The sequence below is a fragment of the Dermacentor albipictus genome, chromosome 1, assembly GCF_038994185.2.
Source record: "Dermacentor albipictus isolate Rhodes 1998 colony chromosome 1, USDA_Dalb.pri_finalv2, whole genome shotgun sequence".
Lineage (NCBI taxonomy): Eukaryota > Metazoa > Arthropoda > Arachnida > Ixodida > Ixodidae > Dermacentor > Dermacentor albipictus.
The window spans coordinates 384,978,795-384,999,839 of NC_091821.1; the positions used below are offsets into that span (position 1 = coordinate 384,978,795).

Consider the following 21,045-nt stretch of genomic DNA (forward strand, 5'->3'; position numbering starts at 1 on the left):
AAGAGCACTGACAAATACACAAAAGAAATTACCGCATTTACTAGAATCTAGGCTGACCCCGATTCTAACCCGACCCCCTAAGGTCCGAAGTCAACAACAAAAAATATATTACCTCGAATGTAGGCCAAACAAAAAAAGCGAGGACAACATTCACAAAATGCAAACAGCATTTACTGAATCTGAACATGCAGAGCTCATTCAACGTCGTCGTCGCTGCTAGACTCGTCGTTGTGTTCCTTGTCACTGTCACGTTCAAACAATGCATTATATCAAAATACACAGCCATTTGGTCGACGTTACCGATTTGCCCAAGGTTGTAGACTGCCGCTTCTCTCTTTCGCAGCACGTAGCGCTGAAAAGCTATCAGCTTTTCTTCGAAATCGCTTGGCAGTTTCTGGGTGATTGAAGTGCGACGTCAGAGGCTGAAGCCGAAGCGCTTCATGAATTTCTTAAGCCAGCCCCGGCTGGCTTTGAAATCCTTTGGCGTTAGGCCTCGCTCCCTCGAAAGTTCCCTAGCTTTCACTTGGAGCACTTCTGTTGTCACTGGAAGGGCAGCCGCTCTCTGCATCCGAACAAAGTCAGCCAAAACTGTCTCCACTTCGTGGTGACGGCCTTTCTTTGGTCCGCTAAATGCCATCCTCGTTGCGGCGCACGCAAAAAGCTGCTGTCGTTGTCCCCTCCAACAACAGACGTTTTTTCTCGTCGACGCTGAAGTCCCACCTGGTTTGAAGGTTCAACGATGCCTCTGTGGCTATCACAACTTTTTGTTTGAAAGCAGCACTGTAGTGGCATCTCCTGCTAAGTGCCATCGCAATAACACCACGCTGCACACCGATACGGCCGAGACGACTCAGGTCAAAATGGCGACCTCGCTTGTGTACGGTTGGCTACTAGCATGGCTAGTAGCAGCTGCAATACTGACTTTTCAAATTGGCGCTAGCCATGCAGCATATTTAGCAGTTTCAATGAAAAACTGGCGCGTTTTTTTAAGATCCTCGAATCTAAGCTGACCCTAGAGTTTGGAATATGATTATTTGAAAAAAAACTATCAGCCTAGATGCATTTTTTTGTGCATGTGCTAGTTGAGTGAGAGTTGTTTGGAATTATTTATTTGCATGGCTTTAATAAAGTACAGTGAAACTTCGTTAAACCACAGTTGACCGGAGCTCGGAAAAAGTACGTACTAAACAGTAGTACTGCTTAACCGAAATAGCATGATATCACCCACTTACCTGTCAAAAACGGAACTCAGAGAGAGTGCAATGAAAGGGGAAAAGAACATGCAGTATTTAATCACTTCGTTTGACAAAAGTGTTATTTTCATTTGATGCCGTGGCGGCCTAGCAGCGACAACAGCGGCCTCAAACTTACTGAAGATGCGAGCCAGCTTTTCAGCCAGCCCCCTCTTCTCGGCAAACACTCGCATGGCAGACTGCTCACTGGCGTTGCATATTCTCTGTGCACGGGCGCGGTAGTGCTGCAGAAGTCGTAGGGCGCCTTTTTCATTGCGGGGTGCTGTTCTTGTCGCGCCAATTCCATTCATGAGGCTGATGTAACGCGCAGCTTCTGTCACTGTCGGGCCTGAATCACCCGTGCTTTTGCTTTCCGTGCCGTCCTCATCACTGTGGCTAGGCGACACTTCGGCAACAACAGAGGCAACGATGGCAAAAAGTCGAACCTCATAGCCGACATCTCTTCGCGGACGCAGCAGCGCTGCTGAGCAACTTCTTCGCATTCCAAATGCCACATACTGTAGTCAACAGTAGATATCTGTCGCGTTCCAGCACTGACTTCTTCGTGTCACGTTCGATAGCACGAACAATATCTAATTTTTCTTCTATGCTGAGCACCCGGAGTCTTTTTTATCTGAGCTTCGGCATGACGCAAGTTCTTGCTTGCACGACGCCACAACGCTTGCTGGCTTGGCGCCGAAATTATGTTGAAGTTGAGCGGCTTCACGCGCAAATGCACCGGGCACTTGGAGGCTGTTCCGATCTCTGAGGCGTGTTGTTCTGCCGGGCCACCCGATGGACATGACGCACCGCCATGTTTGCGTGACGAAAAGTGGAAACACAACGTTTCAACCGATGCGTACGCAATAAGCTGGTACGATTTATACGTATACAAAACACATTATGTTCAATGGCCGCTGAGTCGGGGATTTGACTTTACTACATTTAAAACGAAACTACTGTTTAAGCGGGTACAGTTTAACAAGGTTTTACTGTATTTCATCTGTAAGTAGCACTGATGTCCATGCTTTTCATCATGTGTCCTGCTTGGTGCCTAAGACACCACAATAAATCTACACTAACTAGCCCAAATTTCAGTTATTTTTAAGTTGCTGAAATTTCACCTGCCACCAAATTGCAATTGCAGGATTGAATGCACCAGACACTGCACTATGTCTATGTGACGTCCACCTACTTCTAGCGTTGTGTGACATATAAGGTGGACTGTGAGTGTAAGTTTGCCTAATTTTATGAAGCCGGTATGTACCAGTATCCGGACCTCCAAAGTTTTGGTGATTAAGGAAGTGCCAAGCCTAAATGTGAAAGGAGTCTGTGTAAGCCCCTTGCACCCAGATTTGTTTGTTATACTCGCAGACAACTTACTGTGACAATGAAGGAGACGCTACAGAGGCAAAGCGTGTACAAGTAAGATTGCTCCTGAAAGAATTTCCACATTCTCATCCATGATAGCTTAAGTTGAGGAAGAGAAAAAAAAATTCAGGCGGAACCTATCTCACAGTCGACAATAATGCAATTAGTAGCATTCAAGCAATGTATCGACATGTATTGCTGAAGACACTTTTCGTTTACAATCTACAGTTGTGGAAGTAGGCTAAGAATGCCAATTGCATTAATACACCCCTGTGCCACAGTGCCCCCACAAACCAGAGCATCTACACCTTCGGATGTCACACAGAAAGATTTAAATGTGGTCTCCCAACAGCAACCATTTGTGTCTCACTGGCCCCTACAGACCACAGCATCTACACCTTTAGATTTAAAAAAATAAATAAAGAGGAAGAACTTCACTAAACACGGCCTCCCAACCGCAGCCAGTTTTGTACCGCTCACACTGTAGAATTGAGGTTCAGCATTTACGACTTCGAATAAGCTATGCTACGACTTGCTTAGACATCTTTTCCAGGCCTAAAGCTTTAATCTTCATTTTCAATTATCACTGTTGATTTTAAAGGAGTGCACACGCCCTCACACACAGCATTAGCACACCAAATGTGGAGGAAGCAGGCTTAAGAATGCTAACTCCATTAACATAAAGATTTCACTTGGAAAAGGAAAAAAATTCTACAAAATGCACCACTGAGTGTTAAAAATGACTTATTTTACTGCTTTTCTCTTCTGCGTTTGGGCAGATATGAAACCATCGCATGTGGATGCTACGCCGATTCAGTATCTGTACCATAAAACCAAAAGCTCTGTCAAATGCTGCCAGAATATTCAGTGCAGTAACACATGTGCACAAGCTCTGCCCCTGTAACACTCCCTTCATTGCTGAAGAAAGTTGTCTATGAATGTAGCACAGCATAGCTGAATTTCTCAGGCAAAACATCCAGCTTCCCATGTTGCGCATAGTTGTGCAGAGCATCCAAAACTTCTTGAAGTTATTAAGCTTGTCTGGAGAAATCTTTGTGAATGGACCTGGACCACAAAGTAATATCCTCAGCATAGATGAGAAACTCCACATCTGAATCTGCTACAGTTGCCAAGCTAGGGGCATGAAAGCAACATTGAAAAGACGCGTAGCTGAAACTGGATCTTGAGAAACTCCTCTATTGGATGTGAAGCACCCTTCCTTGTTTTCCATCTAATTGGATCGCAAAAGTGCAGTTACAAAAAAAGAAAAGAAAAAAAAGAAAGGAAACGAGCAAATAAATCTTGTGACCTTTGAAGCAGATCTAAGTTCAACATGGTATTATGATGCCGTCTACATTAAGCAGACTTCCGTTAATTCGACACCAGTTAAGGAGATTTTTTCGTTAATTCAGTACTGAGTGAAGGTCCTGGCTGGCACCCATGCGTTTCCATGGGCCCAAATTTACGTTACTTCGATCCTAAAATTAGCTTATGTCAGATGATTCAACCTGGACGAGTCAGCATGCATGCACCTGACCCCAATAGCGACCCCTTTAGTGGCAGTGTCTGTCTCGACGGAGCTTAGGGGACAGTGAATGCGTTGAACACACGTCATCACTCATTCGAAACGCCTATTATTGGGCTGCCCTAGTTAATTTTAAAGCAATAAGTATAGCTCACAATGTCCGATTACGGTACTTACCAGATTCTAATGCAGACTTAGGTCAATGCAGACTTAGGTCAATTGGTGCAATCAAATACAAAACCAAAACCACCTTCGATTTTGCCGCAAAGCTAACTTTAAAAAACCGTGCAGCAAAGCTGACTTCGGGAAATCGGCCATGAGTACCCAGCACATACTAGACTATTGCCCACTTTTCTTGCTGAAAAATTCAGCGCGTGTTAGATTTCTATTTTGTTTTTAAGCTTCAATGTCATTTCTATATCAGTTCTCTACATTTAACACATACAAAGTGGCCACCCGTTTGATTTGGGATGTGTTATAATCAGGGAAATACTGCAAATGAATCAATAGTGTATTCTGGTGCTTTTTCTGTGTCTGGTATAATTCAAATCACCAGATAATTCGATAAATTCAGTCGGTCCCGTCAGAGTCGAATTAAAGAAATCGACTATATAAGCTTTTATTACATCTGCGTACTTCTTGACTCGCATTTCAGCAACTAAATACCCCAGTGTTATTCTCCTTTCAGAAAGCTAAAATGTTATGTATGCTCACACTGGCATTAATCCAATTTTAACGTATGAAGTACAAAACTTTACTGACAGTTCTTGAAATAAGAGCTTTTTTTTTCAGATAGAAAATAAAGTCTGGATAAGATTAAGCATTATGAACGAAAAGAGCTACAATCTTCTAAAATGATATTGGTTGGCCTATCATGAAAACCAGTTAAAACGGGCATCATTATATCATACTTGTACCTTCGTAGCTCGCTCATGGACTGCTCTTAAACATATGTTATGGGTGAAGTTGTTGAATTATACCTGTAAAGCCGCTGAGCTGGACTTATGTACAAGCACAAGCAGCTGGACTGAACATCCACGTTCTATTACTGGCCTGGGTTTTCTGATTATTTTATTATTATGCATTTGTTAACTTAATTTAAATGAACGGTTCTTATGAATGTTACTGGCTTGCCTTTGTATTATATGACCACTGCTTGATGTTGCCTGGGCTCCTTATACGTCCTTGCATGTTCACGAACGTTAGGACAACTTCAAAGAAACAAATAAATAATAGATGGTCCAGAGGAATATACAGGGTACTTTTTTTTTAGATGCACCAAATTTTTTAAAGATTGCCTATGGCAAATAGCGCAATTATAACCCTTGACCTGAATTACTCAATGAGGCGGCCATTACTTCTATAAGAGATCAAAATGTCCAATTGAATGATCAACATAATATGCTAATTAACTTGTTAATTAAGTATTTTAAGCCACATATTTCAATCTACGAATTATAGGCATTGAGTTCACATGGCTTATCTGCTGGAACAAATTCGCTGGCCAGCACCAGTTCCGAGATTTTAAATTTCGAAGTGCCCGACGAAATGCATTGGCATTCTAATTACTTTCTTTAAGACATCGCTGTTTTATGCATTAAAGTAACTGGAACACCAATGCATTTCAATAGACACTTTGAAAATAAATATACTGGAACTAGTACTGTCCAGAGAATTTGTTCTAAGTGGATAAGCCATGCAAACCCAACGCCTATACTTTGTAGATTGAAATACAACTGGTTCAAAAGAACTGCAGCATGAGTTAAAAAAAAAAGTTAAGTGAAAGAAAAAAAGCAAAGCAGTCATGGTATTGGAATGCTATGCTGCTCCTATTGCATTTATTAAAATATAGTCGACCTTTTCTTTTTCCGGAATTGTTACCTAAAATTAGCTAGCAACCTACATTCGTGACCAAAGAAACTTGACCTATATCAGTGAACAAAGCTGGCAAAAGTACTGAGCTAGCAGAGTTCTTCTATTGCACCCACCATAAAGCCAGTGTGTAGGTTATCCAGACTGGCTTCAAGAAATGCTGCATACCCAACGCACTCAACGGCGCAGAAGACGCTGCCATTTGGAGTGCCAAGGACACCTGTGAAGCGTCTGACAAGAACGACTTCTGTGGCAGTTCTGACATGGATGCAGCTAGCGGGATCAACTAGCGACATTAAGTAACCAAACTTAGGCTACATAAAGGTGTGTCATGCTTTAAGTGATTTGTTTTTCTAAAAAGATATGGATCGACCTACATTCCAATTAAATTCTTTTATTTCTCAGTGTGTTCAATATAGATGACTTTTCGACCTATTCGCAAGTAAATATAGTACTATTTGTAAATTGTGAGTAAAAGCTATTAAGGCATAAGTACTACATAATAAACAAGCCCCACCGCCTCCCCCCCCCCCCTTTCCTGGTTTCAGCCTAAGTAAGCAACAAGACATGAAGAGCATTGGAAAAACGTCTAAGTGGCATATTGGCAAGAGAGTACCTGCTGGCATGAAAAATGAGCATGCTCAGTTGCCATGGCAACTGTAGTGATAGTACTGCTATTTTTTCTAGCATGCAGAAAATTTCTGACCAACAGGCAAATATGCAAGGACAGCATCAACCAGAGGCAAGGGATGGTGGACGCCACCCCTGAAATTTGTGCTGCCACCGATGTCTCAACAAACTGGACATTACCAACAACAGGAGACTAACAATGTGCATGGATTTTAAATTAAATATTGAGACTGCCAGATGCCTGGAGCCAAGTGACAACAATGAAGCATCGAACATCATAACAGGTAAAGCAATAATTAAACCTTGTGTCATGAGTACAAGCTGTGAACATGCTGAAACATACCAAATCGATGATGACCACTCACATATTTTGTCAATATCATGCTGCAACCATTCTATTATTGCTGGAAGAAACTGGAGCAGCAACTGTTGCTTACTTTCTCATCAGCCTTACAACAAAAGTCACGGGACATTGTACCTTCTAGGAGGTTTGCTGTGCCTTCCTGTCACGTCCCAATAACCGTATTTACTCAATTCTAATGCGTCCTCAATTGTCATGTGCACCCGACATTTCGAATGCCAATGATGTTAGCTTGTCACTATTATACATGTCATTTTGTAAATCTAACACACACATTACTTTTAAATAAACTGTTCCGGAAAAAAAAATGTGTACATTAGAACTGAGTAAACACCGTACATAAATTGGCACTGTCAGTGCACCTTTGTGATGTTACCCAGCTGTGCTGGAGAGCAGCATTCTCATAATTTTTTTCTGCTCCAAGCAGAATGTGTAATGACATGCTGTGCTAGATTGTTTTCAAAGTAAAGCTTCCAAACCCAAGCAATGAGCAGATTCCAATGCTGCCAAGGCATGATATGTCTATACACTATACAGATGAAGTAGTACAGTACCGATCTAGATGGCAGCAGTTGAAACATGGAGCTGATGCAGCGACCCTCGGCATCCGTGGCTGTCATCACTGAAGTGAAGAGCTCCTCGTAATGATCTTCTTCTGACGACTCAGCCTGGCCTGCTGTGGGTGTCTGCGGCTCCTGCATCCATGTGAGATTTTTTTTGTTTTTGTTTTTTAAGGAAGCCAGATCCACAAATCGAACCTATGTGAGATAGAGCTGTAATGACAAGAAAAGCTACGCAAGTTTCCTCTAAAAGACGTTTACAATGAAATGGGTCAAATTAGGCAAGTGAACCATGTTCGAAGATTGTATTCTAAATAAAAAATTTGTCAGATACTGCTGGTGTACAGGTGAAATTGAGCCAAATCCACTCGCCGAATAGAAGACCGTTTTCCAGACAATGTGCTCGAGACAATATGGCAGTCTCATTGCAAGTTGTGTTCCTTATTTTGTTACAGCTTTCAGTGCTGCTCAAGAAAAAGTTCCTGCGAGAGATCACAAAGGAGGCTCCATATGCTTTCAAGCAGACGAATTTGCTCTCTCCAAATATTATTCCCAGAGTTTATGAAGCATTGCAGTGCCCATAATTGCCAATGTTCTAATGGCTTTTTTACCGAAATCACATCGGACCATTTTTGAAAATGGTTTTCAAAGAAGTTTTCGTGCCAAAACCACATAAAATAGAGTGTTTCAAATCAGAAAGAGTCATATGCTAAGTTTATATCCTAATACAGTCAACAACTGAATTTTCGGACGCCCAAATTTTCGGACATGCCTGATATTTCGGACGTCTTCGCGGCACCGCCACGAGCCCCATGGAATCAATGTATAAAAACATCTGAAGTTTCGGACGCTCGAACGCCCCGCCGTCCAATTTTCCGGACTTTTTGACGCGACGGAAGGTTCTTTGGCTCCTCGCGCAGTGCTCTTGTGAAGGAAATCAACTTGCAGCCGAAGCATATCACTGCTTTGAGCCACAACTAGCCGAATCTAGCCGTCACACACCGATTTGGTCTGGCCACGCTGGCTATGTTCATCGCCGCACTTCCGCCTCCGGCGGAGTATCCGGAGCGGCGCCATTTCTTTTGGTTGCGCAGGCCACGTTTTGGCTAGCGTGATGTGTGGTTGTGCTGTTGTGTCAAGTGTGCTCTGCGACGCTAGGCCTAGGTGCTTCGACGCTCGTCAGCGAACTTCACAGAAGATTCCGATGTTGAAAATGAGGAGCCAATGCCTGCGCCACCTACAAGCGCTGAGTTGACGCGAGCACTGTTGACTCTTTCATCGGTGTACAGTGCTGACATGACCCTTGCTCAGATCGAGACGAATATGATTGCATGCAACCAGAACACCATCCAAACAACAATCAACAAGTTCTTCAAGCCACTGCAGCAATAACACCGGCTGCCCGACGATGCACATGTACATATTAAACCGGCAGTCGGCTGCATACAGAGTTTTTGAACGCGTCTTTTTGTAGCCACTTCACTGATGATTTGGCAGGGTATCACAAGCCTGGTACTTCGGCCTTTACCTCTAGATCCGAGAAAAAAAGAAAAAAAGGTGTGTTTTTTTGCATGCATTCATTTTTTTCGGACTGCCTGAATTTTCGGACGTTTTTACATTCCCTAGAGGGTCTGAAAAATCGGTCGTTGACTGTATTGGTGAAATGTTCTGCATAAGTGTGCCTTACTTGTTGCTGTAAAGTTGCTCCAGCTGACATGTAAAACATATCACATAATTGCTTGGGTAGTGTTGCATTTCGGTCTGATGACAAATTTTTGCGTTTTCCTCAAATACTGTTTAAGTGAATTTTGCTCATTTCAAAAGAATGCTCCTCATGTGTTTCATAAGGGCATCTGGGTCAATAACAAGTGAACAGAAAATTTAGTTAATTGCTTAACTGGTTCTCTAAAAAACTTTAATAGCTCTAGCACTTTATCGGTCATTTTAACAGCTAAACCAACAGTTTTTTCCAAAAGGACTTCTTCTTGGGCAAGTTGGTGCTTAGATTTCCTAGGTATACTTTGTGGCGCAAAATACATTTCTTGAAAAGGGACAGAAGAAAGGGAGACAGTGAAGCGCCAACTGCTGACAGCCAACCGCTGTCTCCCTTTCTTCTGTCCCTTTTCAAGAAATGTATTTTGCGCCACAAGGTATACCTAGGAAATCTAAGCAACATTTTTTTGTTCGGCTCAAACATGCCAATTCCAAAATTACAGAAATCCCAGAACATGGCCTCCACGATTTTCTGCGCACCATGGGAACCACATTATTTTTGATGCAGTGCCCAAGTATTATGCTCTTTCTCACTCTTACAGCTTCTGCTACATTTACAGCAAGGGGTACAGTTGAACCTAATATAATGAACACGGATACAGGCGACGCTCCTTATGAAGGACCATAATAATCCAGTGAGAAACGTATGTTATATCCAAAGTCTGTTCGATCCAAAATTAGGGTCGTAGTACAGGCGAACCTCGATATATCGAACAGCGCGGTGATAGCAAAATAGTTCGATATAGCCACAATTCGATATACAAAATCACGTAGAAAACGCGTCAAAAACTAGCACAAATCAATCAATGAACCAATCGTGGCGCAATAGATACTCACATGAAGCTTAAAACAAAGTATTTATTTAGTTCGCTGAAAGTACTGAAGCAGCGTAACCTGCTTCATATTGGCAACCGCGTGCTTGACCACGGCGTCCTCAACATAGTCCAAACGGTCCACAAGAGACAGTCCAGTGCCTTCTATTGCGCCGCAGTAGCGGCGTACAACCGCCAAAGCAGCTACAGCCTCAGTTGCAGTCGGGAGCGGGGCAACATCAGCGCTTGCCGTATCAGCCTCGGCAGCGTCTTCGTTTGGCCGCTCAGCAGTCGCTTGTGCCGCGATCTCCACGTCTGTCAACTCCGCCACTGTTCCGGTGCTGTCGTCACCGCCAACGGAGTCCTCAATGCACATGCTGTGTGGCTCAGCACCGACAAAGCACTCCAACTGGCTCCACGGCTGCCTCGATCACGCGCGCATGGCTTGCACCGCCATGCGCGCATAGGTGCGCGCGTGATCGAGGCGGCCGTGCTGGCTCCAAGCCGCCGTGTGTGTACGCCGCTACGTTCGAATGGCGCCCTCGGCGCAACCGATGTGGGCAGCTGTCGTACACAGCAGTCTGGAACGCCCATCGCGCCGCCGCTATCTTCGAGAGTGTTGCGGGAAAGCTCGCCTCCTGTCAACAGAGCGCAGTTGGTCTGGGGCGGCGGAGTTCGATATATCCATTTTACATCCGGCCCCGTTCGAAATAAAGAATTAAAAATGCATGCAATTTTCCATGCGATATAGTAAGTGTTCGATATACGCAATAATTCGATATAGCCGTGTTCGATATATCGAGGTTTGACTGTATGTTGTGAAATGACAGAAATTTTCATGTACTGCTGTCTAACTAGAGGATGATCGCGATAACAATGAACACATTGAAATCAATATAACTAAATAGATAAATGGGTTTACACGGTAATAGTACAACTACACGGCACAGAACCTTGCTTTGCTCCGTTTTCAGGACGCTGGTTGCCAAAACATGGCAGTTTCCTCACACTAGAGCATATAAACACTCGCACAGTGGCGGTGAGCTAGCCAACCAGCTCCTTGACCTGCTAGCTGCCCAGCTCGAATGCCGCATCGCTGCCAGTGACATAAACAATGGCTACAGTTTGTTCTTAACAGTGGTCTGTAGAATAAACTGATGCAGGTGAATCAGTTAATGATGGTCTGTAGAATAAACTGATTTAGTTTTATCTTTTGCAACAGGTGATGACCACTGTCAGACCTGTAGCCCAAACGTGAACTGCGTATGAGGCAAGTTCAACTTGGAGCCTCATCAGGCTGCCTCTCCACTGCATGCAGGACAATTGAGCTGCATGACACGCTTCAGTCTAGAGGCCGCAAATAGCAGTCTATGTCTTCTTTTTTGTATGAATTGATGTGATGAGAAATAAAGCATTCTCAAAGCTGTGCATTTTTGCCATTGTTGGCAGTTTTTGAAGCGCCGTATGCTACAAATCGATTTCGAAGCGAAGTGAATTAGGCCTACTGGTACATTGGGAACTTGAGCAGCACTAAGCCACTTGTGTGGTCAACTCGAAGACGTATCATTAGTCTGCGGGGCATTGCACGGGGCATATTGTTGCGGAAAACTTACTGCTAGTATCTTCGTTAAAAGTGAGTTGCACACATTGCAGCAGCACAGTACATTGTATTTACACCATGTAGACGAAATTTGCGATAAAACTTGTGCGTTGCAGTCAATAGTCTGTTATAGCAGCATCCGTTAAAAGCGAAACATGTAGCATGAATAATATAGGCAGACTAAGCTAAGTGAGAAGACCAGTCTGTTATATCGGAAAGTATGTTGTACACAAATGTGTTGGAACGGGCGTGCACTGTGTAACCAATTATTGGATGTTACAAAGTAAATCTAATGTGTTCTTGCCGATATAAGTGGGTAAGGGATATATGTTTACAACAAATATTGGATAAAATGATATTTACGAATTGGTTTTGTTATAACGACGTTCGGCTCTACTGGCAGCATTATTTTAGTTTTGATATCAAGAACACCTAAATCTGCAAGCTTTTCATGATGCATCCACTTGTATTTCACACAATATATTGCAGGAAGGCTGCTCCATAGCTGCACTATATGAAATTAGGCTCATCGTGTGGTTCAAAATTTCATTTCAGTCGGCCATGCACATAAATAATGTGCATGGCGGACCTTTTGTTCAGGATATCAGCGAGAGGCCTTGCAGTGTGAAAAGTAACAGTGTATGTGACCCAATCCCCCTCGGCCATGCATGTGTCTAGCAGCAACATACAGGTCATCCTCACCTTCTCCATGTCCTCATCATCCTGCTCTTCTGCCTTGGAATTGGCAGCCAGCAGGGCAGCCTTCGCAGACTCGAACCCCTGCCACAGTTCACAAGCATCGCGATGCGCTTGAGTGTCTTCCTGCAAAAGCCGTGGCATGAATGCCGAGCGTGAAATGAATAGAATATAGAACGTGAGCAACGCACATGCTGAGCGGCCTCAAAGTGTTGCAGATCAATACACTATATATTCGTGCAGAAACACAGTACGAAGGAATAAATGATGTGAACTACTACAGCAGTGTTTTGCTTTAAAGCAAACATTTCTGTGCCTCTTCCCCCAACTTTGCGAGTGCTTGCTGATGCTGTCTTGCTACGTAGACAACTTGAGCCACTAAGCATGTGCTCAGATAGGCAAGCAGAACAAGAGGCAAGAAGTCCGCAACACCAACTGAAAAAGCCATTGGCATTGCAATTGCACAACATTTGCTTTAATATTTGCAAAAACATCAAAGGAAGCTTTGCTCAACACCGATTCCCACTTAAGTGTGGGACCTGAATTTTTTTTTAATTATTTTATTTTTACTTGTTCAAGAAAACGGATGCTTTGCACTAAAAAGTTATTACATACCAACACATCCAACAGCAAATTCTAGTGCCAGAAGAATGCCCAGTGCGGTGCCTTCAACAAACCAATCTCACGGTGTGTTCCACTATACCACCTTCTCGCAAAGGAGACTGGCTGTGGTAGTCGTAAGTGTAATGAATGGTAACTGTGGTTGGCAGCATATAACCGACATCCATATATTTTTTCACAACAATTTTCGTGCAACGGTGGTGGTGGAGGCCAACAGCAGCATGCAGTAGTGTGGTCGCTATCAACTGTCGCTCATATAACAGCCAGGAACGCAGCTTGCATCAGGGTTCCGAACTTGCTTTAAAATGTAATTATCAAGGGTTATAAATAAAAGTTACATAGTGTATTCGACATACGAATAAACAACAACTTCTTTGTATGGTTTATCTATGTTAGGAAGGGTTGCACCTAAGAAAGAATGAACACAGGAAAAAAACAAGGTAGATGGAAAGAGCAGTCTTTCCATCTACCTTGTTTTTACCTGTGTTCGATATTTCTTAGGCGCAACTTTTCCTAACATAGCCATGTACCAACTTGCCAAGCAAGAAGTTTTTCTAAATGGTTTATCTTAGCCAGTAATTCGTAATTTTTGTTTCTCACATTATGTTTCACTGGCTCCACGTTGGAGGTCATCTAGCAGGGGCCCAAATTGAGAAACATTTTGGGGGTACCCCATCTAACATCAATTTATAGCATATTCAGAAGGTCGTTTTTGACTCCTCTAGAATACTCTGAAAATCTAGCGCACATTTGGGTGCTCGAACTCAGGCACTCTAAGTATGTTCTAGTGGTGAATTTGGATTGCCTTCTTCTGGCAGGGAGCGCTCCAAGGTGCTCTCACTTCCGAGATATAAGCATGCGCGACATTTGGCAAAAATTGCTCACATGATATCAATGTCTTCAGGCAGCGAGCAATGCTCGCAGGCCCATGGAGTGCCTCGACATGTCTCATGGTGGCGGCTGTGCACTTGTGCATTTGTGGAAGTTGTCTCCGTGTCCGATTTCAGCTATCTCCACTTTAAAGGTTGACACGTGTTCAGCTGGCACACTCTAACTTGGATCAACTTCAGATTTGTCAGTTCTAACTCCGAGGTTGGAGTTAGAACTGATATGCTATTACCTAGCATCCATCGTTATGAGTTCGTTCAAGCCGTACGATTTCTTTTACAATGAAGCTGTCGAAAAGAGTGACCATGGATCTCGTGAGTAGGCGTGGTCTCTATCGAATGTCAATCAAAGAACAGCTAGCAAGGCATCCTGCTTCGGAGCCCCGAAGTTTCTGCAAGACCTGGGCACTGGTGACAACACGCAACCAGCATTGGTCGAGTTGGTACAGCATGCAGCAACATCCATCGGATGGAGCGGGAAATATAGAAGTACTAAGCTCAGGTATAGTGAAGCATCTGAAAAGGCTCAGGTATGGCGAAAGAAGTGCACCAGATATAGCGAAGCGTTTGCAGAATCTCGGATAGATTTTGGGCAGTGGTAAAACACATGCCTATACTTGCGGACAACTTTCTGTGGCAATGAAGGGAAAGCTACAGTCAAGCCTGGTTCCAGTCGAGCAGACACAGTCGTGCCTGGCTGCTACACATATTACAGTGCAAACTAGTATGCCATAGTTTGACAGTGCTTTTGGTTGCTCAGAGCAGACGCTGAATTGATGCAGCTTGACGTGCGACGGTTTTGCATTTGCCCAGATGCGGAAGGGAAAAGCTGCAAAATAAATAAACTTTTACATTCAGAGGTGCGTTTTATTTTATTTAACTGTTGCTAATAAGGTGTTTATGTTTTCTCTTCCCCAGCTTAAACTGATGTGGATGAAAACACGGGACTCTTTTCAGAAGCGCTCTCCCTTGTGCACACTTTGCCTCCGTAGCTTTCCCTTCATTGCCACAGAAATTTGTCCGCGAGTACAGAGCCTCTGAAGGGTGTGAGAACTTCCTTAATGCAGCTTCACTGCCTTTGACGTACGAATAGCTATGATCTTTTTTTTTCATTGTTATTTGTTTATGAAGCATCTTGAGATTCACAGTACAGATAATATACAAAAGTTTCAGGGAATGCAGCTAAAGGCAATAGTTTGCCTAAATTGGCCACAACACCCTTAAAGGGCCACTAAAGGCAAATGTTACCGTATAGACTTGCGTAAGGGCCCCACTCCTTTTTCACAGTTTCGACGAAGTACGGCTCTTGCATGGGACTGAACCTTTTGGTCAAAATAGTGCCGGCGTAACCTTCACCTGTGCACTCCCCAGATCCCCGGATGTACCATTGCATCAGAGGATCCACACACAGTTTTCGCCATCTAGTAGCGGCTTGTGGAAGTACGCAGCGCGCAAACATTTTCCGATGTGTGCGCCTGGCATTGGGGCACCAAATGTGACTGCTTCTCCATTGGAAATTTTGTTCCCCAAATTTTGGGCTGCCAAGAATAGCGTGTGGCCTTTAAACGGGTGTGTCCCTTACAATGTACATCAACTTGGACTGTTAAAATACCATTCCAGAAACTTTGCAGCGCTTGTTATGTACCAAGAAAAGACTGTCTGAAAAGACCGCACACCTACAATGGAATTCCAATCACCCGCCTCCGAATGGGGTGTAGTGAGGTTGCATACGCCATCATTGCCCTTTACTGCTATCGGTGAGCAAAACCTGACAGCTGGCACTATGATTTCTTGCAAAAAACACAGAAGCACAGCCAGAAACCAAGCCAAGTCAGAGCTGGCAGTGCGAAAGAGGAAGAGAAAGCACATGCCATATCATAAACACAACCTTTGATGCCCGTGGCCATGGGCCTCATTACATCGAAGAGAAGCATAAATAAAAAGAAAATGGAAATGTACCCTGAACAATCATATAAAACATAATAGTACCTAAGGCATATTAAGGCCAAGTGCACTATTAAAAAGGCACTTTTAAAGGCAGAAGCAGATAAATCCCACACAAAACCAGCCCCTACCAAAGGGATAACAAAATTAGAGGTCAGGTACATTAGGAGAGAATAAGACGAGTACGTACTACAGGAGAGATGATAGGAAGCACCAGAACATCTCTACCCCTGCCAACCTTCCTCCAAAGAAACTGTGCACTACTATTTGAGCTAGTGGTGCAGCTTTTTATGTCAGTTTTGTTCAAAATTGCGCAAAGTGTTCTCATGCATTAGCTGGATATGCAATTGGATTGCAAAATCATAGATAGGTAAGCATAACACCATTAAATGCAATGACACTTCCATGACTGAGATTATTGACTGATGCTCTCAAGTGCACAGGAGCATAATAGAATGAGAGGTGTAAAAAAAAAAGTAAAGAAAGATAAATAAAGGAGCCAACTTTCTGAGGGCATAACTAAAGTACACCTTAGTAAATCAATGGCAGAGTATGGACACAAACTACCAACCATTCCCTTTGTCTCTGTAAGATTACACTAAGCATTGCTGAAAATTATGGTATCTCCCTGAAGCTTAACAACATTCCGCAAATTATCTTTCCCAATCAGCTCATTTAATTGCAACATTGTCTACCACTACACTCCTGATATGAATTAATGACAGTGTTGAATGAAATGCATATAGCACAAGAGAACCACCCCCTCCCGCCAGCCAGGCATTGGGACAAGGAATGTTGCTCCATATCCCTTTGCCCAAACAAGTGGCAAAACTTGGGGAGAAAAACATGAACCACATGCCACTACGTACCACAGTTATCACAACACAATTTGTCATTGTGGCCATCACATCGAGCCACACGACAGAACTGCACAACACTCAAAATTCCTTGTACCATTATCCAGTTGCATAATGAGCACACTTCTCCATCCTATCAATTACTCTCTTATGTTTCAGTTCTGCTTCATTTCACTGAGCAACCAAGCCAATCAGTGAACACTGCTGTGGCATGACAGGTTTTATGGCTAAGAATAAACCCGAGCCTCAATACACGACATGCAAAAATGTGGGAAAAGTACCTTATAGTATGTTTTTGCGTTGGACACCAGGAGAGCAACGTCATTAGTCATCTGTTCCAGGTCGGTGTACTCTTCAGCCTTGATCTTCTGGTTAATCCGCAGCATATCCATTGGGTTGGTCACCAGTTCATAATAATCTGCCTGGCTTCTGGCACAAGCAGATGGCAGTTGAAGGGAAGACAAAAAAGAGAGACTGCATTACAAAACTGTGTGTGGTTTAGACAGAACATCAGACACAGGCAAGTGTCACAACAGGGGCTAAGTTAACCTCTAACATCAACAAACCCTTTAAAAAAAGTGTTGCACTGGCTTTCCCAAAAATGCCCACTGTTCAAAATGTGGCCAGGTCAGCATATTTAAAACAGCAGCAACTTATCAGATGCCCAAAGAATTTTTCAGGTTAGCCATGCAACTTGTAAGAGTTGACATGCTTATAGAGAATGTGCCCATGATTAATGTGTTGCCAACATCACTCAGTCAGCCAATACAAAGCAGCATAAAAATGGGTATAAGGATGCATTACCTTTTCTTTGGAGTGCGAATAAAGTTTTCGCAGAGAAGATGGCCATCTTCTGCCTTGCAGTTTTGCAAGGCACCATACAGTGACTGGAGCATTTCAGGCTGCAAGGGTAAAACGTTGTTATCATTCCGATTGGAACTTCTTGTGGATGCCCAGATATGAATCGGCCCTTATATATGTGGCGATATGTTAAAAGCATAAAATATACTTCTACACACATAAACATGCCAGTAATCCACAATACTCATGTAGGAAGCACACGCTACAGATCGAAATGAAATGCAACTCATATGACCTAAACACCCTTCTTCAGCATGTTTAAGACACACACCCATTGGGGCTATCGGCTTAATTCATGTTTTGACATAGCAGGCCTCAAATACATTAAGAGGAAGCCTTACGTCAGGGCCAACTCAGACTTCCTGATTCAAATACATGTGAAATGCAGAAATGCACTCATTCAACAACCACTGAACTAATTCGAATGAAATTTGTCACACTTGAGAGAGAGAGCTCAATTCTACTGACTGTAGGAATCAGAATTTTGATTTGTAGCCTCAAAAATTTTGTCAGGCTTAGAAATATTGGCAAACCATTTTTTTTTAATTGAACCACAATGTTTACATACAAATCAGCAGCTCTTCACCAAAATCCGACATCGCAGTTGTGTAAGCTGCACCTGTGATGGCATCTGAAGTGGACAACACATTTGTTCTCTCAGTTTACAGCTTAGGCAAAACTGCTACAATCCTTACGAGGATTTTGCAAAAGTCATATGCACAAATTAATGGTATATATTACAGCGCTGTATGTCCCTTTAGATGTCCCAGAGGTGCAGTTAACAGAACTGCGATATGGTTTTTTATTGCAGCAATTAAGATTGCAAACAGTTGCAGTCCAGCGCTTGTGCATGTCTTTTATTCATGTGTGTGTGAACATGGCAGTTTTAAATGAACATGGCAGCTTCAATATTTTGATGCTTCATTTAGTTTTCTTATTTAGCAATTTTCAAGATTTAACAAAAGTTAGTGGCCTATATAAAAACCTACTGCCTAAAGTTGGTAAATTTCAACTTTGACTTCTATATGCAACAAAACTCATCCAATATATATTGGTGCAGTGGATACAGAGAAAAACAATTTCTCCGTTCCCACATATTCAGATTGGAGCTCCTGAGGTAATGCTTCTTCTTCTGTATCCCATTACCAGCCAAACTTAAGCACAACAAACAACAGATGATGCGTACTTGCATTACGTTCCTACTTGATGCAGTTTTTTTTTTTCAATTTTATGGTAATGAGATCAAGGTACCCATACCTTCATTCATTTAATGACTGAGCGCTAACACATAATGCATCGCTTTCGTTTTATCTGAGGCTCTTCCACTCCTTCCTTAGCTCAGATCATTGCGTCAACTACTGGCTTTGGTATGGTTTATTTAAATTTGTATGGTACAATTGTGTAGGTTCGACTAGAAAGTTGTTTTTCTGTCTACCCATACCACTAGAACTCGTGACACGTTTTGCTCACGATTGGTTGCGTAATTTCAGAGCATAATTTTCTGAAAAAAAAAATTTTTGTAGCACTAGTAGTACTATATATGAAGATGTACTTATTTTGGTTAAAAGGTTGACCGAAATCCCAGCATCTGCTTATCGAATTGTCTGGCTTGTAAGAAACACCTTAAACAAAAGGGACTCTTTCTTGGGTGGTTTTTAATACGAGTGTACCCCTTTTCGATCGCTATCGAACCCGATAGGGATTGAATTTGTTCTTGTGGGTGGGCAGCGCGACCCGGACGAAGGACAAAAGAAAGGACACAACACGAGCGCAGCGAATTTCTCGGTCGCGATTGGCTCCTTTGCGCAATTGCAGACGGGAGCCAATTGTGGTCGAGAATTTCGATCCGAATAAAGTTTGATCGCGATCTAAAGCGGCCGTGTAACACCGGTATCACGTAGCGGTGCAACATTAAGAGAAAAACTGGTATTAGCACTAGAGAAAATAATGCATGCATCTACATATCTACCGCGTGAACCGAGCAAATTTTTTTTGTTTTTTTAGAAGGCCATCTTTCAGTCTATCCGAATTAGCCGATAGTGCAGAAATATTTTCACAGCCACCTTATAAGTTTATAAGTATTTCACAGCCACCTCACTCTTCGAGGGAACACGGGGAGCTTCAACGTCTCTGCAGTGGCTTCACTGCATAGCTGGCCACGCAAAGCTCAAAACACACGATTCAGAAATTCGGCATTGTCGGAGTCGTTTTGACTGCATAACAAAACTTACCAAATCAAGAATTCTGCTACGTTTCCTGTCATCAGCGCGGTCATCATCGGTTTTCTTGCGTTTCGGCATGGTCTCTGTACAGAAAACCCACCCTGCATGAGAACACAGCTTAAAGTAACACACACAAGCACTCGGAGCATGTACTTGACATTATCAAAAGCCCTATGCATTAACTATACGCTTTCTCGGTACACTAAGTTAATATAAACGCAGAAAACTGCCTTTTGACCTAATTAAGCAACGCCTTGCTCACTGAGCTCGTGTCACTTGTGTTTACATCTCCACCGCGATCACAACGAAAGCCGTGCCGATTAAAACAAACCGGAACGGTTGCATTCGCTAGCAAGCGAAGGCGTCACAGCAACGCACTGCACCATTTCAGAGATGTGATGCTAGGTAGGGACGATCAGTCTGCAAGGCCGATGTCGGAACTTTGCCGTAACAAAGACAAAAATCAAGCTGGGAATTACCAGTGCGTTCGGACGATGACAGGGATGATCGCCGTGAAGGCGAAGCTTTAATCGAGCAGCTTTTGTTCCTCAAAGTTTGTAGCAAGTTAATTTCACAGTGCTAAACTGCCCAACATTTTGCGACGCCAAGCCGACCAAACAAGCGCTACCGAGATCTCGCTAGCGCTCGTTTAGTTGGAGAAACAGCGGGAACAGAAGGCCGCCTTTACTAGATGCCTGCCGGTAGCTCGGTTCCGGGCCCTCTTCCTTTTCTCTCCTTCACCAATTCACGAAAGCCTTCACATTGGCCTTCATGGATAAATGGATGGATGATTGTGGCTCAACCCTTTGAATCGGGCGGCGGCGACGCGCGCCACCTAGCCTTTAATCGTTCTATATGCATGCATACCTATGTATTTACTCCTTTACTCCTTCACGAAAGGGCAACGAGCGCCTCTCATGGCGAACGCCTGCAACTTGCAATCAAGTGCTGCGGCCTCTGAGACGGTGACATGGCATCTGTCACCGTCTCGGAGGCCCCCGATAACGCTCGCTAACAGATGCCCGCGCTACAGTGTACTAGATAGGGGCAGTGTGTTCAGACGGCGCAGCGCGCCACGCACCGCTTTGAAGCCGGGAGCGTAGACAGGTCCCGGATGTATGCGGCGGCGCTGCAGTCGCACGGGCTGTACGGACGCGTTCTCCGTGTGTTGCGTTCTGTGGTGTTGCGGCCAGTTGCAGCGTGCTTGCCATATATGTGCTT

General features: G+C 43.4%; 1 protein-coding gene across 9 annotated transcripts in view; it reads right to left on the reverse strand.

Annotated features, from left to right (window-relative positions):
- Positions 1-20,552, reverse strand: part of polybromo (protein) — a 111,670-nt gene extending 91,118 nt beyond the window's left edge. For 5 of the 9 annotated variants that reach the window (XM_065432461.2, XM_065432460.2, XM_065432463.2 and 2 more), the window contains exons 1-6: positions 20,304-20,551; positions 19,834-19,925; positions 17,546-17,643; positions 17,023-17,170; positions 12,439-12,558; positions 7,546-7,686 (exon numbers count right to left, since the gene is read on the reverse strand). In XM_065432461.2, the coding sequence (XP_065288533.2) occupies positions 7,546-7,686; positions 12,439-12,558; positions 17,023-17,170; positions 17,546-17,643; positions 19,834-19,902 (576 nt within the window). In that variant the 5' untranslated portion in view covers positions 19,903-19,925; positions 20,304-20,551. Of the gene's footprint in view, positions 1-7,545; positions 7,687-12,438; positions 12,559-17,022; positions 17,171-17,545; positions 17,644-19,833; positions 19,926-20,303 lie in introns of all 9 variants that reach the window. The other 4 variants (XM_065432462.2, XM_065432459.2, XM_065432455.2 and 1 more) reach the window with 3 other exon arrangements.
- Positions 20,553-21,045: the final 493 nt, after the last annotated feature.